The 25379-nt window shown below is 46.8% G+C and overlaps 1 protein-coding gene across 6 annotated transcripts in view; it reads left to right on the top strand.

Moving 5' to 3' along the window:
* The first annotated feature begins 750 nt into the window (after positions 1-750).
* ELK4 (ETS transcription factor ELK4) overlaps positions 751-25379 on the top strand; it is a 29054-nt gene continuing 4425 nt past the window's right edge. Inside the window, exons 1-7 of one of the 6 annotated variants that reach the window (XM_054181069.1) lie at positions 751-2445; positions 10950-11165; positions 12579-13502; positions 14679-14795; positions 15964-16947; positions 24369-24540; positions 24876-25157. In XM_054181069.1, coding sequence (XP_054037044.1) covers positions 10959-11165; positions 12579-13502; positions 14679-14795; positions 15964-16062 — 1347 coding nt within the window. In that variant the 5' untranslated portion in view covers positions 751-2445; positions 10950-10958 and the 3' untranslated portion in view covers positions 16063-16947; positions 24369-24540; positions 24876-25157. Of the gene's footprint in view, positions 2446-2560; positions 2696-2726; positions 2902-8415; positions 9807-10949; positions 11166-12578; positions 13503-14678; positions 14796-15963; positions 21965-24368; positions 24541-24875; positions 25158-25379 lie in introns of those variants that run through there. The other 5 variants (XM_054181068.1, XM_054181071.1, XM_054181070.1 and 2 more) reach the window with 5 other exon arrangements.

Genomic DNA, 25379 nt, shown 5'->3' with positions numbered 1-25379 from the left:
AGTGTGAGCTGTGTTTGAGTCCTGTGCAGCGCAGGAGACCAGGCAGAGGTGAGGAGGCTCCGGCTCAGTGCCATGGGAAAGGGCCTCCCGAGCTCCAGACCTTTGTTCCTGGGTCAGCGCTTCCTGGCTTGGGCATTCCCAAGGGAAACGCGGTACTGATAACGTGGAGTGCTCTGTGGAAATAATGACCGGTGTTTTCCAGGGGGAAAAAGGAAAGGAAAACACCACATGCTTTCACTTTAAAGGGGCTTTAATTATTTTGAAAGCTGAAGAAACTGACTCTGGAGGTTTGTGGAGGGTTTTCTTGTCCTTTTTCCTTTTCTTCCCCTCCTTGCCCAGTCTCTCTCACACTTTTTTTTTTTTTTTTTAAGTGGAGGTGGGAAAACCAGAAACCATTCTCTTAATTTTATTTTAAAATGTGGTAGTTAACTTCTGTAAATAAATAAGTAATGGTCAGTCGGGTTGAAAAGTTCCTCTCTCCCCAAGACAGAAAGCACGCTTTGGGGGAACCCCTGTACTTCTTCTCTGGAGTCAAAAGACATCTCAATTCCCTAAACCTCCTTATTTTTGCTGCTTTTATCTCTCTTCTGATCCCCTGTGACTGCGCAGTGAGTGCTGATAAAGGGTTATTTAAAGGTATTGTGAAATGTAATGTTGTGTTCCTGCTCCTGAGTTTACAGATCTCCTTTCGCTTTGGTTGTCGTTTGACTCCACGGCATGGGACCAGCTGACGGAGATAACTTGGTAACGACAGGGAATTTGCCTTCATAAAGACAGCACTAATTGCAGCTGGAGCTGCTGAGATGTAACTGGGCTCTGAGCTACAACTGGTGGGTTTGGGGATGGCGGAACTTCCCCAACAACACCGGACCTGGCTGCGCGGTGCTGTGGCTCGTGCCCCCGCGCGGAGCAGGGCTGAGGTCTGTGAGTTGGGTGAAACGCGGAGGGAAGACTTTGTACTAACGCGGCTAACCTTTCGCCGGCATGTGTGTAGGAAACGGGAATCGGCGTGTTTTGGCATGTGCAGTGTTTGACAGTGAAGCGCTGATTAAATTTCTTGGGTTTTTTGTCTTCTCTGGCAGCGGGTGGGGATGCGATGGCGAGGCGGCGGGGGCTGTTTGCTCATGGGAGGGATGCGGGAGAGCGATGCCTGATCGGTGCTTCACCTCCCGCTCCCTGGTCCGATGGAAAATATCCCAGCTCTTAAACTGGTATGAAAAGTACTTTCTTTAGTAGAGACCCCAGCACTGAGGCTGCTCCCCTGTAGGCCGCAGCACCTCAGCAACACGCACACAGCCCCTGCCGTGGAAAGCCATTTCCTGGGGGCTCAGGGTGGCCGTGGGCTGCTTTAACGAGCTTCGTGTGATTAAGGCTCCTGCTGTGTGCAGCTTCCTGTGGCCAGCCCAGCGTCGACTCTGCTGGGTCTGGGGACCGTGACGGCGTTGTGCTCGTGCTGCCAGGACCAGGGGAGCCATGGAGAAGGCCCGGGGATAGAGACCGGCACCGATGCCATGCCGAACCCGCGGCCCTCAGTGGGGAACGCCTCCGCCTGGGCTCTGGATCCAGGTGGCTCCATGCCACCGTGTTCCCTGGGCGGAACGCAAGCCCGTGGCAGTGCTGTTCTCCTGGGAAGAGAGACTTTTACGTGCAGAGGTATTTTTATGGGCAGGTTTTGGGGTACAGAAGGTGGCGGGGGAGCTCTGCCCACAGCACGGGGATGTGGAGAGCGCTCGGCTGTCCCCGGTCCTGCCTCCTCCCTCACTCTGCCTGGTAACCTGCCCAGTTTTGGGTGGATTTCTCTCTTTATTTTTAAATTTTGAAGTATTTTTTTCAATTTTTTTAAACATTTTAAGGCTCTGCGGCTTGCTCCGGCTTGAGCCCCTTCCACTCTCCCACCGGGGCCAGGGAATCCCACCGTTGCGCAGCCCCGCTCCCGCCGTGGACCGCAGCGCGGGGAGGGTCCGTGTTACCCGTGATACGCCACACAAACGCACCCCCCGGGAGGTGCTCATGCCCGGGGCTGCCGCCGGGCCGGGCCGGGCCGCGGGCACATGGCTGCCGGCGGGCCCTAGGCCCCGGTGGACTACACTCCCCAGCGGGCTTTGCGAGTGGCGGGCGGGCAGAGCCGTCCCATTGGCCGGTGCCGCCCCCGCTCCGCCCGGGGATTGGTCCCTGCGGGGCGGTGGGCGGAAGTATGGGGTACGGCGGCCGCGGAGGCCCGGCGGCGGAGGGACGGGCGCTCCCGCCATGTAACGCGCCGCCGCTCCCCCCCCGCCGCCGCCTCCGCACCGCTGCCCTCCGCTGCTCGCCCGGATCCCCCCGCCCGGGATGGGGGCCCGGTGCCCGGCGGGCGCCCGGCCATGAAGGGCGGCGGGGGAACCGCTGCCAGCACCTGCCCGCCGCGAGGGGACCGCGACGCCCGGGGACCGGCGGGGCTCCTCCTCGGTGAGCGGGGGCGGCGCGGCCCGGCCCGGCGGTTTCCGGACCGGGAGCGAGCGGGTTCCGTGCTGTGCGGGGGGCGGGGGCCGGCAGTCCCGGAGGGAGTGGGTGGGGAGGGGGTCGGTCCGCCGAGCCGGGAAGCGAAAGCGGCGGCTCCGAAGGGCATCGGCCCGGCCCGGGACTTCGGTCGGCGGAGCGCCCCGGGGCCGGAGGAGGGAGAAGACCCCCTCGGTGTCTCAGCGGTTTGATGCGGAGTGTGAGGAGCGTAGGAGCGCGGGTCGGGGGGTCGCTGCCCTCCGGCACCGGCCGCTCCCGGCGGGGGGGGTCAGGGAGAGCTTGGGGGCATCAAGAACTTGGGTGGTTTTTTCCTTCCTGACTCTGCTGCTGGGTTTTTTTTTGTTATTTTAATACTTGTGTACTCGCCCCTCCGTGAAATGGGTGGATGCCTACCCACATCAATAAGTGAGTCCATGGAGAAAGTATGCAAATACGCGCTGTTACACTCATTTTGTATGCATATATACGTACGCGCACGTATATACGCCTCATGCGCGTGTTGCTTCCACAATACCTACCTTATTTTCACAGGCAAACTTCTGATAATCCGCATTGTTCTGCTGCCTTGGGCGGGGGGGGCGGGGGGAGCCCGGAGTTCTGCCTTTGGAGTGGGTTTGTGAGCGCAGGGAGCGCGCTGTAGGCGAGGGCTGTGTGAGTGGGGGCAGGAGCTCCTCATTAGCATTTCTTTATCTTCATCATATTCAGAACAAACACGATCCTTGCACCAGCCTGACAAAGCTGCCTGTTCGTGATTTTTTTTTTTTTTTTTCTTGTCGGCCTGTTTATTTTTAGGGTCTTAGCGCCTGTTTGTAGAGAATAGTTGTTCCATCGTCATAGCAACCAGGCTAAGTGTATTATAAACATTATTAAAGGAAACCTTTTCCATCTGAAATGAGACTTCCTTTTCATAATAAAGCTGGGATCGACAGAAAACATTTAACCTTTTGTTCGGGGTTTGCTCCACGCAAAGACCTGGCCCCTTACTCTTAAACAAGGATGCTTTTACTTTTGGCGGACACGTTGTGCCCGTTGCTGCTAATTTAATCTGCTGTTGGTAAACATTCCCCTCGGCCCATTGTGGTGGCAGATAAGGAGGAAGCGAGCGTAATCTACTTAGAGAGGGGCTTCCACGGAAATAAGTATTTTCATGGCTTACTTGGAAACAATCACATCGGGGCAGAAACCAACCAAGGAGCCGATCAAAGGCAGTTCATTTTTGAAGTTTACCATTCTCTCTAGTTGTCCATAACCTTCTCTTACCTTATAAAAGGAGAGGTAGAAAAGGAAAACTTCATCGAAGTACAGTAAAGCAGGGAAATGAGGTCTGCTGTCCGTAAAACTGACTACGGTGGGGTATCTGTTGTCCTGAGCCAGGGATGGGGGATCGGGATGATGGTAGCAGCTGGAGGAAGTACATGGACTGTGCTTTGAAGTCCCCCTTATTGGCCGTGTTCAGACAGATTAAAACGTTTTTACGTGTCAGGGTGTGCTAGTCAAAACCATATTAAATACCGAAGCAAGCACCATTGTCTCTGTATTATGATTTAAAAAACCAAAAAAGCTGTTTGGCTTGTCAGCTTCTACCAGCCTGAGCCTTCAGCCATAAGTGCGATGGGAATCCTGATGCAAATGTTCTCCCTCGTGGCTTTTTTTTTGCTTTTTTGCTTGTACAGAAGGGTTTTCTTGGGCAAGGTGGAGGGTACTAGAAAATACTTACTTAGAAAAGGAAATACTCATTTCTCAGATAGGAGTTAAGAAGCTGAAGCAAATTGGTCCTAAACCCCCAAATATTTGCTAACACCTTAATTTCATGTAAAGTAACTTGATTTTTGAGCCAGGAATCTAAAACTTCTTGCAATGTTTGTCTTAAATAAACACAACTGTCAAACTTGGAGCGGGATTAGGCAATGAAAACTCTGGAGCAGCTCTTATCGTGAGGACATCCTCCAGCATTTCCTTCCAGGGAGCTTCCTGCCCCGATAACCACGGCTTCTCCTTCAGGACAGGCTGGTTTTCCTGATGGCTCTGGAAACAACGGGGCAGTGAATGCCAGAGCCAAGGGGAAGGCAAGAATTTATTGGTGCCGAGGGTGGGTTTTTTTCTTACTCTTACCTGATTTTAGTATTTATTAGAGAAGATAGAATTTGATTACTGCTTGGAAAGCTGCCAGCATTTGGAATTTTTTAACGGTGGTGTTGCAGATGCAGAAGTCTGCATCTCTGGTTTAATTTCTCGTAAATAGTCACTTTATTTTACACATGCAACAGGCTTTTAACTGGTAATTCACCTGTCTTGGGAAGTATGCTAACGAAACAAGCAATAGTGACAGTAGTTAAGGTACTTTTACAGTGCTCTGTATGTTCTGGAAAAGGATTAAATACCCTTAATACGCTTCCGACCCCGTCGGAGCGTGTCAGTAGCTGGATACCGGCACCCCAAAGGGGCTGGGTTTGGGCAGTGGGTTTCGTTCGTGTTGGGGGGCAGTCTCTTTCTAAAATGAATCAAAATTGATAAAATAGTTAAAGTACTAGTTCAGGTGAATCGCTGTCCCAGGGGCTTGAAAATATTTTATGGGAGGTTCATTAACGGGATGTTTTAACTGCTGTGCTAATGAAGTTGGTGCTTGGTTGTGTGTTGATAACCACTTAATTACATACTGCGTCGGCGATGTTAAAGCGCCTGTCCCTTTACTAAAATAAAGGCAGCCATTTATTTATTTATGGTGTTGGCTGGACAAAGACACTGAACAGCCTGATGTAACCTTGAAGTTAACCCTGTTTTGAACAAGGAGTTGGGCCCGTGACCTCCAAAAATCTCCTTCAGCTGAAGTCATTCTGTTGTTTATTTTCCCAGAACAACTGTCTAAGGCCTTGTGTCCACAGGAATATTGCGCAATGGAGCAGGGGTTATTGTCTACAAATTCCTGCTGTTCACGCACCGTGGCCACCTTAAACCATTAAGAAACCACGGGAATAGTTTTGCACTGTAAAGCCTTCACAGTTCGGCTTCGCTGCACGTGTGCGGAGCGTGAGTGCGCTCGGCAGTCTGGCTCTCCTGGAGTTGTGTAAAGATTAATTTGCTCACCTGCCGAACGTCTGACTCGCACGATGCAGCGTGAGCTCCCCAAGACCATCTCGAAGTTACTGTTGCTGCCTTTTTGGTTTCTTCCTTTTTTTAGCGAAGTTTGTGATCTGAGAAGGGGTCTCTGTGGCACCCTACGTGTTCACCTCTGCTCTGTGCTGCTTCCAAAGTCATCTTTTAAGATGTCACTTCTGTGTAAACACCTGGACAGCCGACACCGTGCCATTTAAATGCGTGGTTGTGATGGTTTTGTCCTCGCTGCGTAACGTCTCTGTGACATCCTTTCTTTCCGTTGTTTCTGTGTGGGTTCTGTAGACCTGACTGCTTTATTCAGTCCATCTGCAGAAGTCATCAGGCTGCAGATGCTTACAGGAGGCTGTTGGAAGAAATTGAGGTGAAAGACTACTCTAGCTGTTCTCGGCACGGAGTCAAAGCACAGGAAATCTGCCAGAAGACCTTGAAGATGGGGGTTAGGCAGATTATAGAACCATAGAATGGCCTGGGCTGGAAGGGACCTTTCAGATCATTGAGTCCAACCATCAACCCAACTCTGACAAAACCATCACTGAACCGTATCTCTAAGCACTGTGTCTACCCGTCTTTTAAATTCCTCCAGGGATGGTGCCTCAACTGCTTCCCTGGGCAGCCTGTTCTGATGCTTAATAACCCTTTCAGCATACAAATTTTTCCTAATATCCAGTCCAAACCTCCCCTGGCGCTGCCTCGCTGGGGCATAGCGAGGTGTCCCTCCCTCTCCTTTCCGAGCATGGAGGGATGAACACTCGGGTTTGTTTTGCAATGGTAAGCGTAGCTGCCGGCCATGGGAGAGGTTAGTTACCATGTGCCACCCCCTCTGCCACCCAGCAATTGCGCACTCTCCTTCCCCAGGAGATGCAAAGCCTTGAGGCTCTGTAATCAAATGGATTGCGTGGAGCACGCGGTGGCACAGATGCATGGGGAGAAGTCACCGGAAAAGATACATATCTCATTATCTCATGTCCTGGCTTTTTTTTTTTTTCTTTTTTTTTTTTTGTAAACTCAAGGCTTTGTAAAGTCAAGGTCTCAAACAAAGCTCCAGCGGTCTCAAACAAAGCTCCAGCGGTCTCAAACAAAGCTCCAGCAGCCTCAGACGAAGCTGCAGCAACACGAGAAAGCTTGAGTTTGCAGCGCTTGTATTTAGAGTACTGCAGCCAAATTCTGTCAGCCTCTCAGTATACTTCAAGGGTCATCCGTAGGCGTCAGAGAAGATCTCAAGACAATAATAGTGCTCTATTTTAGCATACTCATTACAAAGTATAACTGCCCTCTGCCTCTAGCAACTATTTTTTCCTCTTACTCAAATGGTGCAGAAGTGGAAAGGCCGTCGTCATAAGCAGCAGTGTTGCCTCTCTGCCTAATTCCCTCATCGTCTTTTCAAATGAGACCTTTCTCTTTCTCCGTGGACTCTGACAAGGAAAATAACCTTCAGCAAAAAGACAGTTTGCAGTGGTGTGCTTGTAATTATTGGTGTATTCATCTTGAAGAAAAAGCAATCAAGCTGCTAGGCTTTTTATGCTGACGGGGAGCTGTGCTGGGAGATGGATGCCTTTTCATGAAAGGAGACGTAGTTTTGAAAGAAGCTGAAATGCTGTTGACAAATCACGAGAGAAGTAACATCTCACCGTTGTCAGTGTAGAGTGGGACAGCGGGTCCCTCTCCTCATCCTGATGTCTGCGGTTTCTCTGGTGGGCCTGTAACATCTCTGGAGAGCGGGGGTTTTGCTGGATGCCTGAATAAAAAGGACAAGGGGATCTGCTGAATTCCGTCCAGCGTCAATGCAGGACGGGGACGCTCTTGAGTGTGTGGCCGTGGTGTGGATGGCGGGTCCCCCCGTGCCGGGGCAGCTGAAGGTGTTCCGCAGAAGCAGACAGCACGGGGAGCTTGAAGGTAAAAGCTCATGAAAGGCATCAGCTGCCTTCTGCCCCTGCTGAAGAAGGAAGAACCTTTTTAACATGTTACTCGGTTTGTCTTAAACAAAGAGAAGTGCTCATCTCGCCTATACTGGTTTTAGTTTTGCATCTTCTGTGGTGTTTTTTTTATTCTGTTGGGTTTTTTTGTTTTGTTTTGTTTTTTTCCCTGAAGAAGCAACAGTTCTTTGATGTATTCTTATGCAGTACCAAAGCAACTTTAATAAAGAAGTTAAATTAGATGTCTTGGTTCATAATACAGCACTGTCTCCCGTACACGTACTACACTTTCCCAGGTACAGCTTACTCCTGTGCTCTGAAGGGGCGAGATCCACCTGTGATCCCATTGCTTTGGCCAGTTTGGAGGGTTATTTTCTGTCCTTCCCTGTGTCTGTATATGATCTTCAGAAAAACTCTTCTCCCAGTTGCGTTGAGGTAACTCTCCATTGCTTCCTGTAGATGTGCACAACAAATATTTAATGAAGAGGGACATCAATTCTCTCATATGCGATATAACCTATCCGTTAACGCTCTGCTCCTCTTCTGTGGCGGCCAAGGAGAAAGTAAAACTTCTCCGCCCTGTTGTTAATGTGTCTGTCGTAAGACTTTTTGAAGTGGAGGGTGCTGAGGATATGCAGTGTATCCTCCGGACGATGGAAGGAATCACGACAACCCTAAAGCCTGTAAACGCCAGAAACGTCAGTAGTAACTTGATTAACACTCCAGTCTGCCCCTGGGAGAAGGATCCTTCCAGCCCGAAAGCTACAATATTTGGGATTTAGGCAGCATGAACTCTTTTTTTTTTTTTTTTTTTTTTTTTTGCTTTTGGTAAACACTCCTCAGAACAGCACAGCTCATCAGTGGGAAAGGTGTTTAGTTTTTGTTTTTGTTTTTTTTTTTTTAAAATAAATCTCTTCTCTTCCATAATTTCAGTCACTCCGTGCATACTCTGTAGGGCTGAGCTTTGTGCTGTCAGAGTGCCGCTCTGCCAGCGTTGGGTGTCTCCAACTCGATTCAAACCCAGCAGTGACCTGGGCAGCGATGCTTGGCTGTGGCAGAGCTGGGTGAGCTTTGAAAGAATGGTAAGGAACTTCTTGCTATAGGGAAGCAGCCCAATGAAGGTGATAGCATTTAAATTCTGGGATGAAATCTGCATGGATTTTTAGGAGGAGTTAAGGAAAAAAAAAAAAAAAAAGCCTTTGCTGCTCTGAAATTCCGCTCCTAATCTAATTTCTATGTGATTGCCTCCATTGCATCAGTCAGCGCTGTTTGGTGCAGTGCTGCTTCTGGGTTTTGAAAGCGCTGTAGATAAATGTAGCGTGGGAACAATCGCTCGACTTCATTTCCCTGCTCTTTCTCTGCTGACACGTATCGCCGGTATTGACAGCTCTGCGGAACGGCAGAATCGAGTCCTCCTGTCTACGCGACGCCCCGTGCGTGCGCATCATCCCGACGGGGTAATGATGCTCCGCAGCGTGCGCGTCCTCTGCGTTGCCGGTAGGCAGATACAAAATGTTATTGGCAAACGTGAATACGAGTCGGAGGAGAAGTCCTGGAAGAGTTTTAATGTGGTTGCCCGGCCCTGCGTTGCCGTATGGTTCCGCTGGCGTGCCACGGCGCGGTGTGGGAAGAGTCTCAAAGCACCGCGTTCAGCAGCTGATATTTTCTTAGAGTGCCGAGCAATTAATTTGGGCAAGCATGGAGTTGTACGCATACAGTAATTAGCAAGGAAAGCACCTTAGGCCAGCATAACAAGGTGGTGTGGGTGTCCTTCATTTTGAGATTGTTCCTTGTAATTGCAGCAATTTAACCGGCTGGATCAATGTAACATCCCTGTGTAGTCATGTAAGCATGCCATTAGGCAGGTATTCTTAAAAATAGGTTAAATGCAACGGGCTCTGCCCAAAAAAGCACCTGCCCTGGGGCACCTTATTTAAATAAGAGTGTGTAGTCCTGTGTAAACTGTCAGCAGTAATCCTTTTACAGGGCTGACTAAATTCTGAAGCTCTGACATGTAGACCCGTTCTCTTCCTTATATAGGGCTGGATAAGTGCTGGGCAGTAATGAGATTGGAATAAAAGGCTTTGGTAACGAAGATGAACTGGCAGTCCCAAGTGAATCTTAAACTTAAGCCTGCGCGTATGTGGACTTCAAACGACACGGGCGTGGGTCCCGCTTGCTGAAGTTGGATGCGATGCCTCTGTTGTGGAGCTTCTGCTTGTGAATAGCATTCGGTCGCTCGGGCTGCAGGTTCACCCAGATGGACACCCCTGTACCCTTTAGGTTTGCCTTTATTGAGGTTTGACGGGGTGGGGTGGGGGGGATAAAAATCTAAAGGTTACGCATATCAAAACATTTTTAGTGTAATTCATTGCGATGGTTCTTATTCCAGAGTGGCCGGGTTTGTTTTTATTCCATTGGAAGAAGTTTAAGCTGCATTAATAGAAGCCGTTCTGTTCTGGAATAAGAGAATCCATGTGGGATACTGAATTAATATAATTTTATCTGGTTTAATTCACAGCGTATTTTATACTTCCCTTGTGCAGATGGGATTATTAGTGTTCCGCTTAAAAATATCTGTGGGAGTACTGTTTTGTGTAGTCAGATACGGTCAAGGAAAAATGTCATCTCTGCTGCCTTGTCTGTCCTTGGCGAATTTATACATCAGCGCAAGAAAACCGTGCAGGAAGTGCATGAATCAAGTGACAGATACTAGTCCTAGAAAGTCTCGGCCTAAATGACTGATGTAGGTAAGACGCGGCAGGAACCAAGAGAAAAGCATTTGAAATCAGATTATTTACTTTCACGTTTACTCGCTTAGAAAAGGCAGGGATGATATCAGTTAAAGGAAGGAAACTTGAAAGAGAGGAGGCTGGGGGTTGCTGGCGAGGGCTGCTTACGGGGAGGCAGTGGAAATGCGAACTGAAGGGACGCTGAGTTTTCTGCGCTGGCATCTTCACGCAGCTTCAGCAGCCGCTTGGTCTGCGCCGTTCTCTTAAAGCCACCGAGGTTGGAGGTGGGTGCAGGTAAGGGGAGGAGGCGGCGCGTGGGTGGTTGGATTTTTACCTGGGTGCACCTGAGCTGTTTCTCGTGAAGCAGTACAAGTCAGAGTGGGTGAACACGGAACAACTTAGAAGAATTTTTTTTGGATAGTGACTCATTGCAACTTACCCAAAGTGACCTGATTTAGTTAAATGAGGCTAAATATAACCCATGTGAAAAGTACTGACATGTGGGAGGAGACGACAGCAGTTGGCTCTCAGCCTCTCTGTTCTGCAGGGAACATCTTTCACGACTGGTGACTAATAATTTTTACTCTTGCTGGCTTTGGAAATAACATCTCTGCTCCATTACCCCCTTCTAGGGAGACGAAGAAAATGCGCTGTTCCTAATCTGTTGCCTCTTATCTGCCTTTCTGAATTTCAGCTTACTGCTATGGACAGTGCTATCACCCTGTGGCAGTTCCTCCTCCAGCTCCTCCAAGAGCCTCAGAACAAGAATATCATCTGTTGGACCTCCAACGACGGGGAGTTCAAGCTGCTGCAGGCAGAGGAGGTGGCCAGACTCTGGGGAATCCGCAAGAACAAGCCCAGTATGAACTATGATAAACTCAGCCGTGCTCTCAGATACTATTATGTGAAGGTAACGAAGTCTGCAAATCCACCTCAGATCCTTATCCATCTTACCAGCTTCTGCCTAATGAGCTTTGTTTCCTTTTCCATTCTCTTCAAGGGGATAGGTGTCACGTCTGTCTCCCAGACTTAAGTAAAGCGTGCTAGTTTATGTTTAGAGGGGGTTTTTCTTTCGTTTATCATTGTGCTGCATTTCCTCCCCTTTATTTTGTAAGGTTCTAGGTAGCTTTGTGCAAAATGTTGTTCTCTTTGATTTATGTCTTTGCTCGTACGAATCTGTCTTTGAACATTAATCCCCTTTCCAAAAATATGCGCCCTTGCAAGGGTTAAAATCCTCGACACTCCAGTTTAAGCAACGGGATGATTATGATGATTGAGGTGGTGAATATTGCGCCACCTCGAGATCTTTGCTGCAGTTGTCTCTAGGAAGGGGCTATCAAAATAGGGATTTTCAGTGAAGCAGCCCAAAACAGTTTTCTTCTTCTGCGCGTATTCAGAATTGCAGCGCTGAAGTCGTCAGTGGGTTTAGTCCAGCAGAGTGAGATGCTTCTGTTATTTAGCTAATGTCTTCTAATAACTCAGAGCGCCTTTCATTAGCGCACAGGTAGTGTCGAAAGCTGAACTAGAACCACCGTGTGGGAGTCTTACCTTCCTTTCAATACGCCGTTTATCCCACAACTGTTACCGTGTGGGCGTGCGAGATAAAAAAATAAAACAGGGTTTCTGAGGAACCTGTCAGTTTGTAGCAGGTGGTGCGTTGCTTGGAGTTTATTATTGGGTAGCACAAATCTGACTTTGTACCGAGAGGTCTCAGTAATAATAATTGTACGATAAATAAGAATCTTCTGAGGTCCAAATTGTGTGTGGCATTTCACTTAGGAGCAGAACGAGTTTGACGTATGCTATTTTGTGGTATTGAAATAGCTGATTAGCCTACATTCTGCTGACTAGTTCAGCTACTTACTTTCTTTTATTATCATCTTATTAAGAGTAGAGGTGGCTTGATTTGAAGTACTAGCTCTCAATTCTGCAAACCTTTAAACTTCAACTCAGCAGGTTCTCCTGTTAGATTACACTTAACTGTTACCCAGGTCAGTGATCTTTGATGAGGATAACGTGTATTTTTTTCTTTCTTGGCTGATCTTTTAAAATACATTAAACAGAATTGTTTGGCAGTTTTAAGGCTGTTGTTAGTATATTTAATGTTACGTTAAACTCACCGGTGTTAGTGTTTTGTCTGCAAGCTCTGGAAATGATACTTTGGGAGCATAACTAAATTGCAAGAATGCAGTGTGTTTTAAAAAGAAACCTTTTTTGATGAAAGATTACAGACTATCTAATTCCTCAGTCTATTTTAGGCAATGTTTGTAGGAAGAAAATTAATCTGAAGAAGGCCTAAATATATGTATCTTCTTGCCCACAGAATATCATTAAAAAAGTGAACGGTAAGAAGTTTGTGTACAAGTTTGTTTCTTATCCGGAGATTTTAAATATGGATCCACTTGTTGTGGGCCGTATAGAAGGAGACCCCGAAATGACTGGTTTTGCGGAAGTTAGCAGTGCTCCAAAGGATGTGGAAAACTGCGGGAAGGAGAAGTCTCAGTCGTGTGCTAAATCCTCCAGCCGCAATGACTATATCCACTCAGGCTTGTACTCCTCTTTCACGCTGAACTCCCTGAACTCTTCCAGCGTAAAACTCTTCAGGTCCATCAAGATTGAGAATCCAGCTGAGAAACTGTCGGAGAAGAAACCTGCTCAGGATCCAACACCCTCTGTCATCAAGTTTGTCACCATGCCCTCCAAAAAGCCTTCCTCTGTCCCCCTGGTCTCCACCACTTCAGCGGTCCCTGTCACTTCCACCGCCTCTGCCACTTCCACCGCATCCTCTCTTCCCATGGGATCGGAAGAAACTCTCCAGACCTTGGAGACGCTTGTTCTACCCAAGTTAACTGTCCCTGAAGCTCCAGCACCTTTGCCAAACTTAACCACCAGCTTCACCCCGACTCCCCCCATATCCTCCGTTTCTCCCACTCTGCAAGTTCCTTCCACGCCCCCGTCGCCGCCCCTGAGCTCTAACCCTGACCTGGACATTGACACGGACATCGAGTCCGTGACTTCTCAGCAGCTGGAGCAGGCTCAGAGCCTTCAGCATCAATCCCCAGAGCCCAAAGAGCAGGATTCCTCTGTGCTGGAGAAGGAGTTTGCCAATCACCTCTCCAGATCGAAAAAACCCAAAGGGCTGGAGTTGGCTCCTACTCTCGTCATTACAGGCAGCGATCCAAGTCCACTGGGGATCCTGAGTCCTTCTCTCCCAACTGCTTCTCTTACTCCAGCACTTTTCTCCCAGGTAACCTAATTCCCTTCCTGGTTTTTGTTTTGTTTTCTCTCTTCTTTCTTTTTTTTTTTCTTTTAAGTAACAATAGTGGTCATGTTCTATTTTGAAAGAGTAAGGAAAGGCAAGTGGAAAACGAGTAGTCGGTAGATTGTATTTGGAGTTCAGAAACTCAGGATGTCACTCCCATTTTTCTTATAACACAGAAACTTTATTCATACTCGGGATTAGCTTCCACCCCGCAGTGTGCCCGGGCGGTACGTGCGCGGTACGCGTCTCTGCAGCGTTAGCGTGTGGAGGCAAAACCCGGACCAGCACCAGCAGGTTCCTTTGTAAATCTTGCCAGGGTGATACTGAATTATTTCAAAACCCCTAAACCCTGCCCTGATCCTTCGGGCTGATTCTGAAAATGCTTTAAAAATAGAGAACCTCAGAGGTGTCTGTTCAGAGCTTTGTTTTGCTTGATTCAGTAGCCATTTACTTAAGACCCGAGTATCGTGACTTAACGGCGATAAGAGCAGCTGCGTAATTTGGTTGTTATCTTTGTGTGGGAAAGGAAAGCTTTTCTGCCTCATGGAAAATTTGGAAGAGAACTGAACCCAACTAGGCTGTTAAATTCTTCTGTATATAGTTAATCTCTTTGCTGTAATAAATTGGAATTAGAGTGAAACTGCAGGGAAAGTGCTGATCGAAAACTGAAATGGCTGAAGACAGGAAAAAAATAAAACCAAGCGCAGTTGCTCTTTTGGCGCCTCTGGAAGTGTTTGGCCGGTGAACCTGGAACATCCCGAACATTCAGAAGCTGGATGTAAATGTCTTTTGTTGTGGCTTCCATTGTCAGTGTTGCCCAGACCGTGTCTGCGCCCGCTCTCTGCTCTCTGTGAATCCATGGACTGGGTTTTCCAGAGTCACTTGCAGGTGCTGGGAGCCGCAGGAGGAGCGGGTTTGCTGCGTGTCACAGCGGCACGTGGCAGCTGTTGGGAAAAGAGGGCCGATGGCTCGGTGAGGGGAGGGAGAGCCGGATGGCGGCGGGGTTTGAAGGCGGGAGGAGGAGGAAGGAGGGAATGGGAGTTCCTGGGATTTGGAGCCAGCCCTCTGCAGCTGCAGGAGCGGATGTTATTGGGTCTGGGTTTACGCGTGCTCTGCGTTACTCGGTGCGGGTTTCACCCAGCTTCTCCGTGTGTTTTGCAGACTCCCATCTTGCTGACGCCGAGTCCCTTGCTCTCCAGCATTCACTTCTGGAGTACGCTCAGCCCCGTTGCTCCTCTCAGTCCTGCCAGGTTGCAAGGTGCTAACACGCTCTTTCAGGTGAGTCCCAGCCAGTTCGGCCAGTCTCTCCCTTTGAGCCGCGCTTGGCAGTGCCTTCCTCAGCAGACCTGCAGCCCGGGTAGCCGCTCTACAAACGAAATAGGCACCTTTCTGTTTTCTAACCCCTCTGCTAGCTTTTGAGAGCGTTTAATTTTGGTGCTTACCCAGTTTTATTGAAATATATCGTAAATGTTGGTATTTCAGAAATGTTTTACATGAACGGCAGGCTGTGCTGGAGTTAGATATAGCTTGCTTTATTTTTTTTTAAGGTCTGTCCTTCCTTTAAAACTTGCCTCCCTGTAACTTTACTGCTTGAGACTTTCCTGGAAATTGAATTCTGCTACTCTATTCGTTGTTTTAATCGTTTGTTAACAGCCTCTTCTGTTGAAAGACATTAATTAAATCTCACCACTAATAAGAAGGAAGGTTGTGTGTGTGATCTCTGTGGCGATAGGCAGCATGTTTTTTTTATGATCTCTATATTCTGCTGTTGTCTGTTGTTTGGCAAGTCTCAGCCTTGCTGGTTTTAATCAATAATTTTGTTCAACTAATACAGAAGAAAAAAAGTCCCCCTATTTTTTAAAAAAATACATGTTTTAGTTGTAATTATTCATGCTCTTCCTTCACCTTCCACTTTGGAATTGGAATAACCACATCTGTTGCCTGAGCCTGCTTCAGCAAAGGGTAAAATTTAACTAGTTGTCTTTTGGGTTTATATCTGTCATCTCCATGGAGATGAAGGAAGTAGCTTACATGTACCGTGAGGATAGGGAACAAACAAGTAGGTCTGAAAATGCATCGAACATTTTTCTCTGTAAGTAGCTGATAATTAACTGCGGAACAATTTAGACTGTGGTTTCCCAACAACCTGTATTAAAGTCACTTACTAGCTTAGGACACGGGCAGTGCTCGGTTCAGAGGTTCCAGGCAGGGTCCTCCTGGCGCCACGGGATTTAACAGCTGGATTGCTGCAGTCTGTGATGCACCAGCATTTAAAAAGTAAATTACTTGGGGGAAACCAAGAAGATTCTTTGAAAGTTTTGGGGTTTTTTTATTTGTTGTGTTTTGGTTTTATTTTTTTCCTGGGGGAGGTTCTGCGCGCACCGATGTGAGAGGAACCGTAAATGAAAATGGCCTCTTCCCTAATCTTTTTTGTTTTGTCTCTTAGTTTCCATCAGTGCTGAACAGTCATGGCCCATTTACTCTGTCTGGACTGGATGGACCCTCTACCCCTGGCCCGTTTTCCCCTGATCTACAGAAGACATAGCACATGAACTCATGGAAAGGACACATTGGCAAGCAAGGGAAAGATATGACACTTATATTTAACCATGTTTTTTAAACGAGCAATTTGTAATTCCACAGAGATTATCAACAATCATAGTTTTTGCCATTCCCAAACAAAATGCCTTTTTTTGCAAAATTCCCATTTTTTGAAGACCCAGGTTGGGAATGTATATGCAAACGCCTTAATAGGAGCTGAAGCTCCGGTCTCTTCTCTTCCCTCCGCGGTTCGGAAGATTCCCTCTGCTCAAAGGGAGTTGCGGTTGGAGTTGCAGTAACTGACTCTGCACTGATTGCAGCAGACGGGATCAGAGAAGTCTTTTCTCTGTGACTCTTGGAAAAACCCTCTGTTCTTCTGCTTCCCGTGCTTGGCAAGAAGAAATCTAATCCCGATCGAAGCTGGCATTCCAGGAAATGCTTGGGAAAGGGGTGTGTGCATCGGCTTCGCCTTGGGGCCTGATAACTTCTGCAGCAACAGAACAGCCCGCGTCTTTTCTGCTGTAAAAACGTCTTGTCTTTTTGCAGGGAGAAATTTTCAAGGACTATTCAATGATTGTGTTACTGAGATATGGACAATTTTTGAATGGCATTGTATACTGACAGCCCAGCCCCTGGGAGGAGCGGTCGGGCTGGCTTCGGGATGCTTCCCTGCCCTCCCTCCGTGCGGAGGCAGGGGCTGGAGACGAACGAATGGTGGGATTAGTTCCTTTCAGTTCTCAGAAATGCTGAAGTCCAAACATTTCTTGTGCCAGAGACCTGTTACAAAGCCCATCATCTCACTGCCGGAAGATGAGCAGGATTTTACGTGAGGTTCTGAGGGTGCATTTGGTGAGGTTGCTGCCTGATGCTCCAGTTTCAGACCCAAACGGTGGGTGAGAACACTAACGGCTGAGCATTAACGTTACTGCTCTTTTCCCACAGTTGAAGTGGAGAAGCTCCTCTTCTACCAGCACTTGTCTCAAGTTTTGCATTAGATCTATTGGTTTTTTTTCATTTGAGGAAGCACTCGGACCCAAAGTGCGTTAGGCTCAGTGTGTACGGCTCACGGGGAGGGGTACCACGGCGTGTCACCTTATTGTAAATTTGCGCTCGCATTGCTTTCCTTGGTGGCCACGTGTGTGTGGATTAAGACAAGATTAGTTTCCAGAGCCATTTGAAAAACTGATGAAATGAAATTTGTAGTTAGATTATTTTTTTTTTACACCTCGGGAGGCCTTTTAAGAGAGCTGAGGAATGAAAGAAGAGAGAATCTCCTCTCGCGGCCCCTCGGGGCTGCATTTCTCGGGCTGTTGGTGCTGGGCAGTGTGCGCTTCCACTTCGGGCATCTGATGCCAGGCAGCAACTTCTGTTTGCTCCCGTGTACGTTGAGTTGGTGATGTAAGATAACCTTCTCTGTAAAATACCCACTAGAATACAGATGGAGACCATCTCTATCCTTTGGCATCCTCGCTGGCTGTCTTCAAAGTTTTACTGAGCAGAGGAGGATTGCACCTTTACAGCAAGAGGAGCTGACAGTGTCCGCTGTATATATTGCACCTCTCCTACCGATAAGTGGTGAACTCGAGCTTTCCAGAGTTTTCTTTTTGCCACTTTTGTAGACTCTGAATTCACTTTAAAGCGTGTGACAATACCCAAGGCTTAATTTACTGCAGCGACGTTATCTTTTTATATTCTAGCGTTGAAATACGTAAACCACTCGGTATGTTCCTGACATGACACCCTAGACAGGAGGGTGCAACGGAGCTGCTTTTTGGGCATCGGTCATCCAGAAAGTCCCCTGCCCGGTGGGAGGCGGGGGAAAAAGAATATGCCTGTCTTTGGGTGGAGGTGGCAGGGAATGATCTCGTGTCGTGAACCGTCTTCCTGTTGGGTTACGTCAGAGGCATAATTCTGCTTCGCATGTTAGACATCAGCAGATGCAGGATAAAGTTCCTGTGCCAGCGGCTCTTAAAATGACAATGATGTGCAATATTGACCTTTTTTTTTATTTTTTTATTTTGTAAATGCAGAAAGCAAGCTGCAGTTAGTAATTAAGAGCAGGCACCTGGAATTTTCTGGTTTGCATGATGGCTTCTGAGTCTGCTCTAGAAAATACGTATAGCTATATATAAATAGCAGCACTTTTAATGGTTGTTTTAGGTTGGCCAATTTTATGCCCACCGAGCGCGTGGGCTTGAGAGCAACGTTGCAGCCTAGGATTAGAATTTAAAAATAATTAATGAGCACTAAAGACTTGCAATTTAATTGCTTCCCTTTCCTTGTCCCCCTATGGAGAAAAGCCAGGTTTATTTGTTTAAAAGTTGTGTATGTGCGCACACGCACTTAATTTTTTTGTGAACTGTTATCACTTTCAGGATAGGTATGCAAGAGAACCAAATGCTGGCGTAGCTTGTGGGTTGTGCTTGGTCTAGTTTGATGCTCTTCTCCAGGTAAGCCTGCACTGCCGTAGCGGCGGGGTGAGATACCTTCACCTTCAGGAATAACTGCTTCAGACAAAGGCGAGGTGAAGACGCAGCCCGTGTGCGTGCTGGTTTCAGTCCGGTAATGCCCAGCTTCCTGATGGAGAGCACCGAGAAGATAATTGCTTTTGCTTCTTAAGCACCTGCCTAGGAAAAGAGAAGTCCTGTGTCGGGTTATAAACTCAGGAGAGAGTTGGGAAAGCGAGTTGGGAGGTGGGAGAGGAGAGGCTTGCTCACCTTTTCTCCAATACAACTTTCAGGTCACTTAAGGTATCGTGTATATATGCTGCCTCGTTAAACACACCTTTACTAACAAGTACGTAACTGCCAGCTGTTTGGGATCACATTCCTGACAGAGCACAGTGTCGCCGTGACTTCGTGGAGCTTGGTTATGTGAATCGCTGGTACTTTTCCTAGCTCGCTTCAGGAGCACTTTGCAGCTCGCTGCGACTTGTTTTTAATCTAATGCAGGGCAGGCGGGGGTTAATATAGGCTCTTTTCTAATTATCACGTTAGCAGTCTGTAATATGGGTATAGTACCGTGTTGGTTTAAAAAAATAATAATGCAGCATTACAGAAACGTTTTATTACAGTTCATGTTGCTGAAGTAGCCATGGTATTGTTGAATGCTTGATAATATTTGCATCGGTTAATTCATAGATGGTGGTAGAATTAGACTGGATGAGCATGGAAGCTGAACATCTGTCTTGCTTCTGGAAATCTCTTTTCCACGTCACTGCCGCTGTATGATAGCGCTGCAGAGCTGAAGAGCTTGTGCTGCCGTTGCTGTGTGTGCTACGTCTGGCTTTTTTTGAGATCCCGGACTGTCAGGATGCCACTAGCAACACGCGCTGCCAGCAGAAACAAGCCATGGAAAGCAGAACCGTGTTGCTGATACCCTACAGTTATAGAACCGTGTTCTGTCTTACCTGTTTTCAGAGAATGTGATCCTAGGAACGAGGGTGAGGGAGGAAAAGTGTTTATTTTTTTTTCTTACCAGCAGCTTAAGTGTAGATCCTTGTTCCAGAAATTGGTCCTCAGCAGTGACGGCTGAATGTAATTCCTATGCACTGTCTTTGGCACATTCAAGTTGCATTTTGCAATAGGTCAGGAAATGATAAAATTTCTTGAATTTGAGAATTCCTTGTTTTAACTTAGAGCATCCTAAGATTTCGGTAACCGCGCGATCTTTGGTATAGTGGAGCGTGCATTGTAATCGAAAGGCTTTGGCCGGTCAGTGGTTTGTTTGGGATAATTTCTCCCTCTGATACGTTTTCAAACCTCAGCTATCTGGCAAATAGAGTCGTCTTGTTTTTTATAGTGTTCATTTTAACCACCGCCAAAGCTGCTGGTGTGCGGATCTTCCTTTACGCAGCTTTTCGAAACGCAGCGAGGTGCGTTACCGTCAGATGCCCTCCTGACCTCAGCCTTCCTTTGCGAGCTTCTGCAGGCGGCGATGTGCTGCGGGCGCCGGCCGAGGGCACTGAGGCTTCTCCTCGGGTGAGCGCAGGGTTCTGCTCCGCTTCTGTAGCGTTTTCCCAGCGCTGAGGTCAGAACCCGCGGTTCTGACAGTCTCTCGGCTACCTGCGGTTTATTCATTTATCTTTTAGTTACCTTTTGCTACTGTTTTTATAGCGTTTTTGTATGTACTCATGTTTTACTATACAATTTAACCTCTTCCATTTTTAATGCATATTTGTTTACAAGACGCATCTCAGTGTTGTATCAAGAGGTATCTTGGTATTGTCAGCTATGAAAATAGACTACATCTGTAGTTAAGGAACATTGTCAAAATTGACAGGTGTTTTAAAAACTTGATGTCTGAGTTTTAGGTGTCCATGACGATTTTGTTCTGTTTCGTTCCTTAGTTCTCCCGTGTAAGAGATACACGTACCTCCTGGCCGCGGGTCCTGGGTATGAGTAGTTTATTTTGTCTTAATAATCGCGGAGCGCGGATTGCAAACCGGCAGCCCCAGCCCCGCAGGACCTTACGCTCGGCAGCTAAGTTGAAAATCCACTAGAATTGCAATCACGTTGCTTAGAAGCTATTCGGCATGTTTTAATGAGGTATAGTATGTCTTGCCGAAACAGGAATTTTTATGGTTTGATTTGAATTTAATTAAACAGTAATTGGCAATGGCTGCTGTTTCGTCTGAGCAGCGTTAGCAGATCTGCTCAGTGGGGAAGCCTTTGGCTGTTGCCCCCGCGTTGCGTGGTGGTTACTGTGTGACGTGCTAAAGCTGCTCTGCTGAAACCGGAGGCTGTCCCATGAAGATTAAAAGATAAAAAGCGGTGACAGTTGTTTTACACAGTCCTTCGGGGCCGTTACTGCACGAGGCTTTGTCTCGGATCCACACCAGCTTCGTTTGCGCGAGGAGCGTTGGCTGTGTAGGAGCCCTTCCTAAAAGCTGGTTCTGGCAGAGAATTTTTGAAAATAGAACCAGATCTTTTCTCTTTAGCTTGCTTTTAGTCGTAAGGACGTAACATAGGAGCTACAAAGCCACAGTCATGGCAGTGCTGCCACGTTTCTGCTCTCCGCGTTTGTCCTAACAGCCCTTCTGCTGAAATTTCCCGGCTGTCCTGGTGCCGTCTAAAGCAGAAGGGTTAAGCTTTGGGCTTGGGTGGCATCTTCAACTGAGGAACGGTATTCTTGCCATTGTACAAAGAAAAAAAAAAAGGGAGAATGCGTTCACTGCAGATCGTTGATTCTTTTTGGAGGATGCAGCTTTGCTGACCGTAACCGTGCTTTGCCAAAAAGAAAGTGAGCTGCGAGGGAAGGAAGCTGGGCAGGGCCCAGTGGCTCTTCTTGACTGTGTGCGCTAACGCGTTCCCCTTTCAGGATAGCAAGGTGTCTGCCTCGTATAAATTATTCTACAAAAGTAAAACTGACTAGACGTTATTTTTGTTTACCCCCTCCCAAAGAACGTAGTAGGAGATTTGGCTGCGGAGCTGTTCCAGCCATCTGATAAAAAGCGTACTCTGAGAGCTGAAAAACCTTCTTTTTAGCCGCGTCCTTGAAGTGGGGGTGCAGTAGCTCTTTTCCTGTGCACACACGCGTGTGCACGCGCTCGCCGCGCGGGGGGACGTGCGTGTTCCTGACGCAGCCTGGCTGCCAGATTCGTATTGACCGTTCTCAGCCGGTACCCGCAGCAAATACCGCACGGTGCAGTTGCCACTTTTAAATGTTTTGCACACCCTGGTGAGGTTTTTCGGGGCATTTTTTTTTTTTTTTTTTATTTCAGTACTCAAATCAATTTATACCAATAATTAGTTGCCAAAGGTTATTTTTAAATGCATCTTTGACATTGTTGTATGCCACATCTTCTAAAAAAAAAAAAAAAAAGTGTCTTAAATGTGTCTTTGAATAGTTTTATGTTCATGGAACAAAAGTTTAGACTCTTTTTCTTTTTTTTTTTTTTTTTTTTTTTTTTTACTTAAAACACTTGCTCTCCGTTGAGGCCGTGCGTTGCAGAAGGATCTCATCTCAAAGTCAGGGTTTTGGCAGGGGGTGTAACAGGCTAATTACAAACCTTCGGAAAACGAGGGTCTTTTAATGGGGCCAGCGGATGAACTGGGAGCAGGGCAGTAAGGCGAGGGGAGGAGGGTCGGAATCAGCAGTACACGCAGCAGTGCTGTACTAATAACTGGAAGCTGTTTTTTATATATATTTTTTTTCGTTTGAGGTTCTTTTTTTTTTTTTTTTTTCTTTTTTTTTGTTTTTTTTTTGAGCACAGGAAGGCTTGGAGGATGGCCTCTGCATGGTTCCTGGGGTGTGCTGTGTGCTGGGGGGGGGGTTACAGTCAATACCTGGGTTTGCTCTAAGGCTCCTTGAGATGTGTTGTGTTTTTTTGGCTAGCATGTCTTAAATCTTCAGGCTTTGAAACTGCTTTATAGAATTGTGTTGACTTTTTTTTGTTCTGCTGTTGTTCAGTTGCACAGAGTTTTATATATATGATGTACTAGTTTTAACGTTAATTCTCTGTGAACAGGGTTGAGATTATTCATTGTAGTTCTAAAAAAAAAAAAAAAAAAAAAGTTGTATTCTAAAAACTCCCTTTTAAAAATCTTGTTTGTATTCTGTTGCAGTGTTACCAGATGGCCTTATGTACGTCACAGTGTTTGTGATAAGTACAGTAGCACATTTAATGCTTATCTCCCCCCCCCCCTCTGTTTTTATAGCTGAGAAGTATATTCTTAATAATAGAGATGAATAACTGGGGAAATTCTAGCAACATATAGGGTGTGGATAGCAGTCGTCTCCTCCTAATGTATATTAGGACAGCTGGAATTAATCTGGGGCTGAAACGACTCTGAATAGGGATCGTTAACCAGCGTGAGACTTTGTCTTGGGAATTCTGAGAATCCTTGAGCGAGCTGATGGCAGATGCGGATGGTGTGCCAGAAGCTTGTAAATCAGAATAAATCCCTTGGCTTCACTGCGGCTGGGCGGGTGGCAGCGGCTGAGGTCTGGGCTCTGGCCGCGGCTCGGCTAGAGGCGGCGGAGGGAAGGGTAAATTAAATTTTAGAGAACTTAAGCACCCTCGTCAGCTGGGGTAGCGTGTGCCAGTTGTTGTCCCGTTTATTTCTAAAGTGCACATCTGTTTTGGAAAGTGACTTTCTGATGCCTTTAAGTGTTTACTCCTCAATTGACTATTTTAGGTTAACCCGGGTTCTTTGCGGAGGGGCAGGATGACGGCGGGGGTTACGCTGCCGCAGCTCTGCCTGGGGCAGACAGCGCTGTCAGGTTCCTCTCTCACTTGGGAATGGATTCTCTTTTACTCTCCTGAAATTTTAGTAGAACCATTAGAGGTCAAAACTACATTGAAAGCAGCAGAGAACGTTTTCAGTTACTCTTTCCAGAACAGAATTGCATTTTATATATATATACACACACACACACACACATATATATATATATATATAGTACTGAGTCAAGAGACAAAGCAAGTTCTGTTGTAGTGAGTGTCTCGACTTCCTAAACTGGAGACTTTTTCTAGACACGGTCTTTTAGAGACAACTGTAATCTTACACCGCTTTGGTGCTCTCGTTACAGTTGGGTAAACTCGCCTGGGAGAGAATAGCTTCTCAGTCTAACTTTTTCTGAAAATAATACCTTATAATAAGAGTATCTTAATGCCATTGTGTTTTAAAAAAAATAAAAAAAATGCTGGTATGTAATGCAAGTACATAAATAGCCAAAGTTTTCAGTAATTGTTCAGTGTTACTAAATTTGCTTTTATTTAACCTTCCAAGAGAACATATTAGGAGGACCTTCAGCGTGTTGAGATCGTACTGGGGAAAAAAAAAAGTCTGATCAACTTGACTATAGCAGATATGCAGTTATTTGAAGACATTTCAGGTTTGAATACAATTTAGAGGCAAAGTTCTAAGATGCAAAACTTACACTTTGGAGGAAGCGCACTGCAATGACGCTTCAAAGTAACCAATGCTGCTTTTAAAGAGTGGCACATTGGCAGTTTTCAAACATAATGAAGGTCTTTCCTGAGAAATCAGGTGACTTTTTCTATTGCTTCAATTTTTGTGCAAAAAAAATAAATATAAATAAATCAATGTATTGCAATCTTTTTTAAAAAAAATGGGGTGGGAATAGTTAAAGAAAACTATTTTATGTAAGAACTGACAGAGGGATTTGCTTTGTATAATGCAAGCTGGCTTTAAAAAAAAAAAAAAGCATTGTAGCAAATTATTCAAGTCAATCATATGTTAATAGTTATGTGCAACCAGACATGCAAAACAATTGTATTTTTTTAAATAAATATTTTTAACAAAACTTTCTGGCTCTTTTGACCGCTTTTTTTTTTTTTTACAGTAGAGGAAATGGAAAGTGGCAGCTGGGGGGGCTGTGGGCCCTGCGAGCCGGGGAGGGCGTCAGCCCTGGCTCTTCCCAGCACGGGGCTCCTTCGCATCTCGCTGGAATGGAGACAGAGCTGGAATTACTGTTGCTCATTTTGTAGCGCCGCACAGCCCTTTTCCCAAATCAGGTATTATTCTCGGGTGAAAACTCCCTTCGGTGTGAGCAGCTCCACCTCCCATATAGTGCTGGTAGCAAAGCGGGGGTTTGAATTGTCAAGTGCGCTTTTAACAAAAGAAATATTCTGGCACTGGCGTTTAGCTACGTATTATCTGCAAGGTGCTTTTTTTTTAATAGCTGACAGTCCCTGGTGTGATATATACGCAAGCTGAGTGGATTTCTTTCAAAATAAACTCCCTCATTGTATTGTTTCACGCTCGTTTCCTCTGCACAGGGATGGAGAGAATGCTGTCATGGTGGGAGGGGCCCCATTAATGACAGATTGGGGGTTTTTTTTTGCTGCAGATGGGTTTTGCGGCGCACACTTTTTTCATTCTGGGTAGCCAAGGAGAGTCACAGTGGCATCCCGTGGTGCTGGAGGAGAATTACAGCGGCGACTGCCCCGGGCACGAGGCAGGAGGGCTGCTGAAGGCCATGGAGGAGCTGAGCCCAGAATTCAACTGCATTTACCTCCTTCCTGCACTGGCCTCACGTGCGCTCAACCTTTAGCCAAGTCACCAAGTCTCCTCTTTTGAGAGATTTTCTACAGAAACAGCCCTGGGACCTTGTGAAGATACTTTATGGAAGGTAAGATCATAGAGTCACCTGGGCTGGAAGGGGCCTTTCAGATCATCGAGTCCAACCATCAACCCAACTCTGACCAAACCATCCCTGAACTGTATCTCTAACCACTGTGTCTACCCCTCTCTTAAATGCCTCGCTCGGAAAAATAATAGAAATGCTAAAACCCAGTTTAATTTAAACAGCTGTTAGGTTCAGCTTAAGTTACCCGAGTCCAGTCATGCTGAG

This window comes from Rissa tridactyla, chromosome 21 (assembly GCF_028500815.1).
Source record: "Rissa tridactyla isolate bRisTri1 chromosome 21, bRisTri1.patW.cur.20221130, whole genome shotgun sequence".
NCBI lineage: Eukaryota > Metazoa > Chordata > Aves > Charadriiformes > Laridae > Rissa > Rissa tridactyla.
The sequence above is the reverse complement of the archived record's forward strand: the minus strand, read 5'-3'. Positions and strand labels throughout refer to the sequence as shown.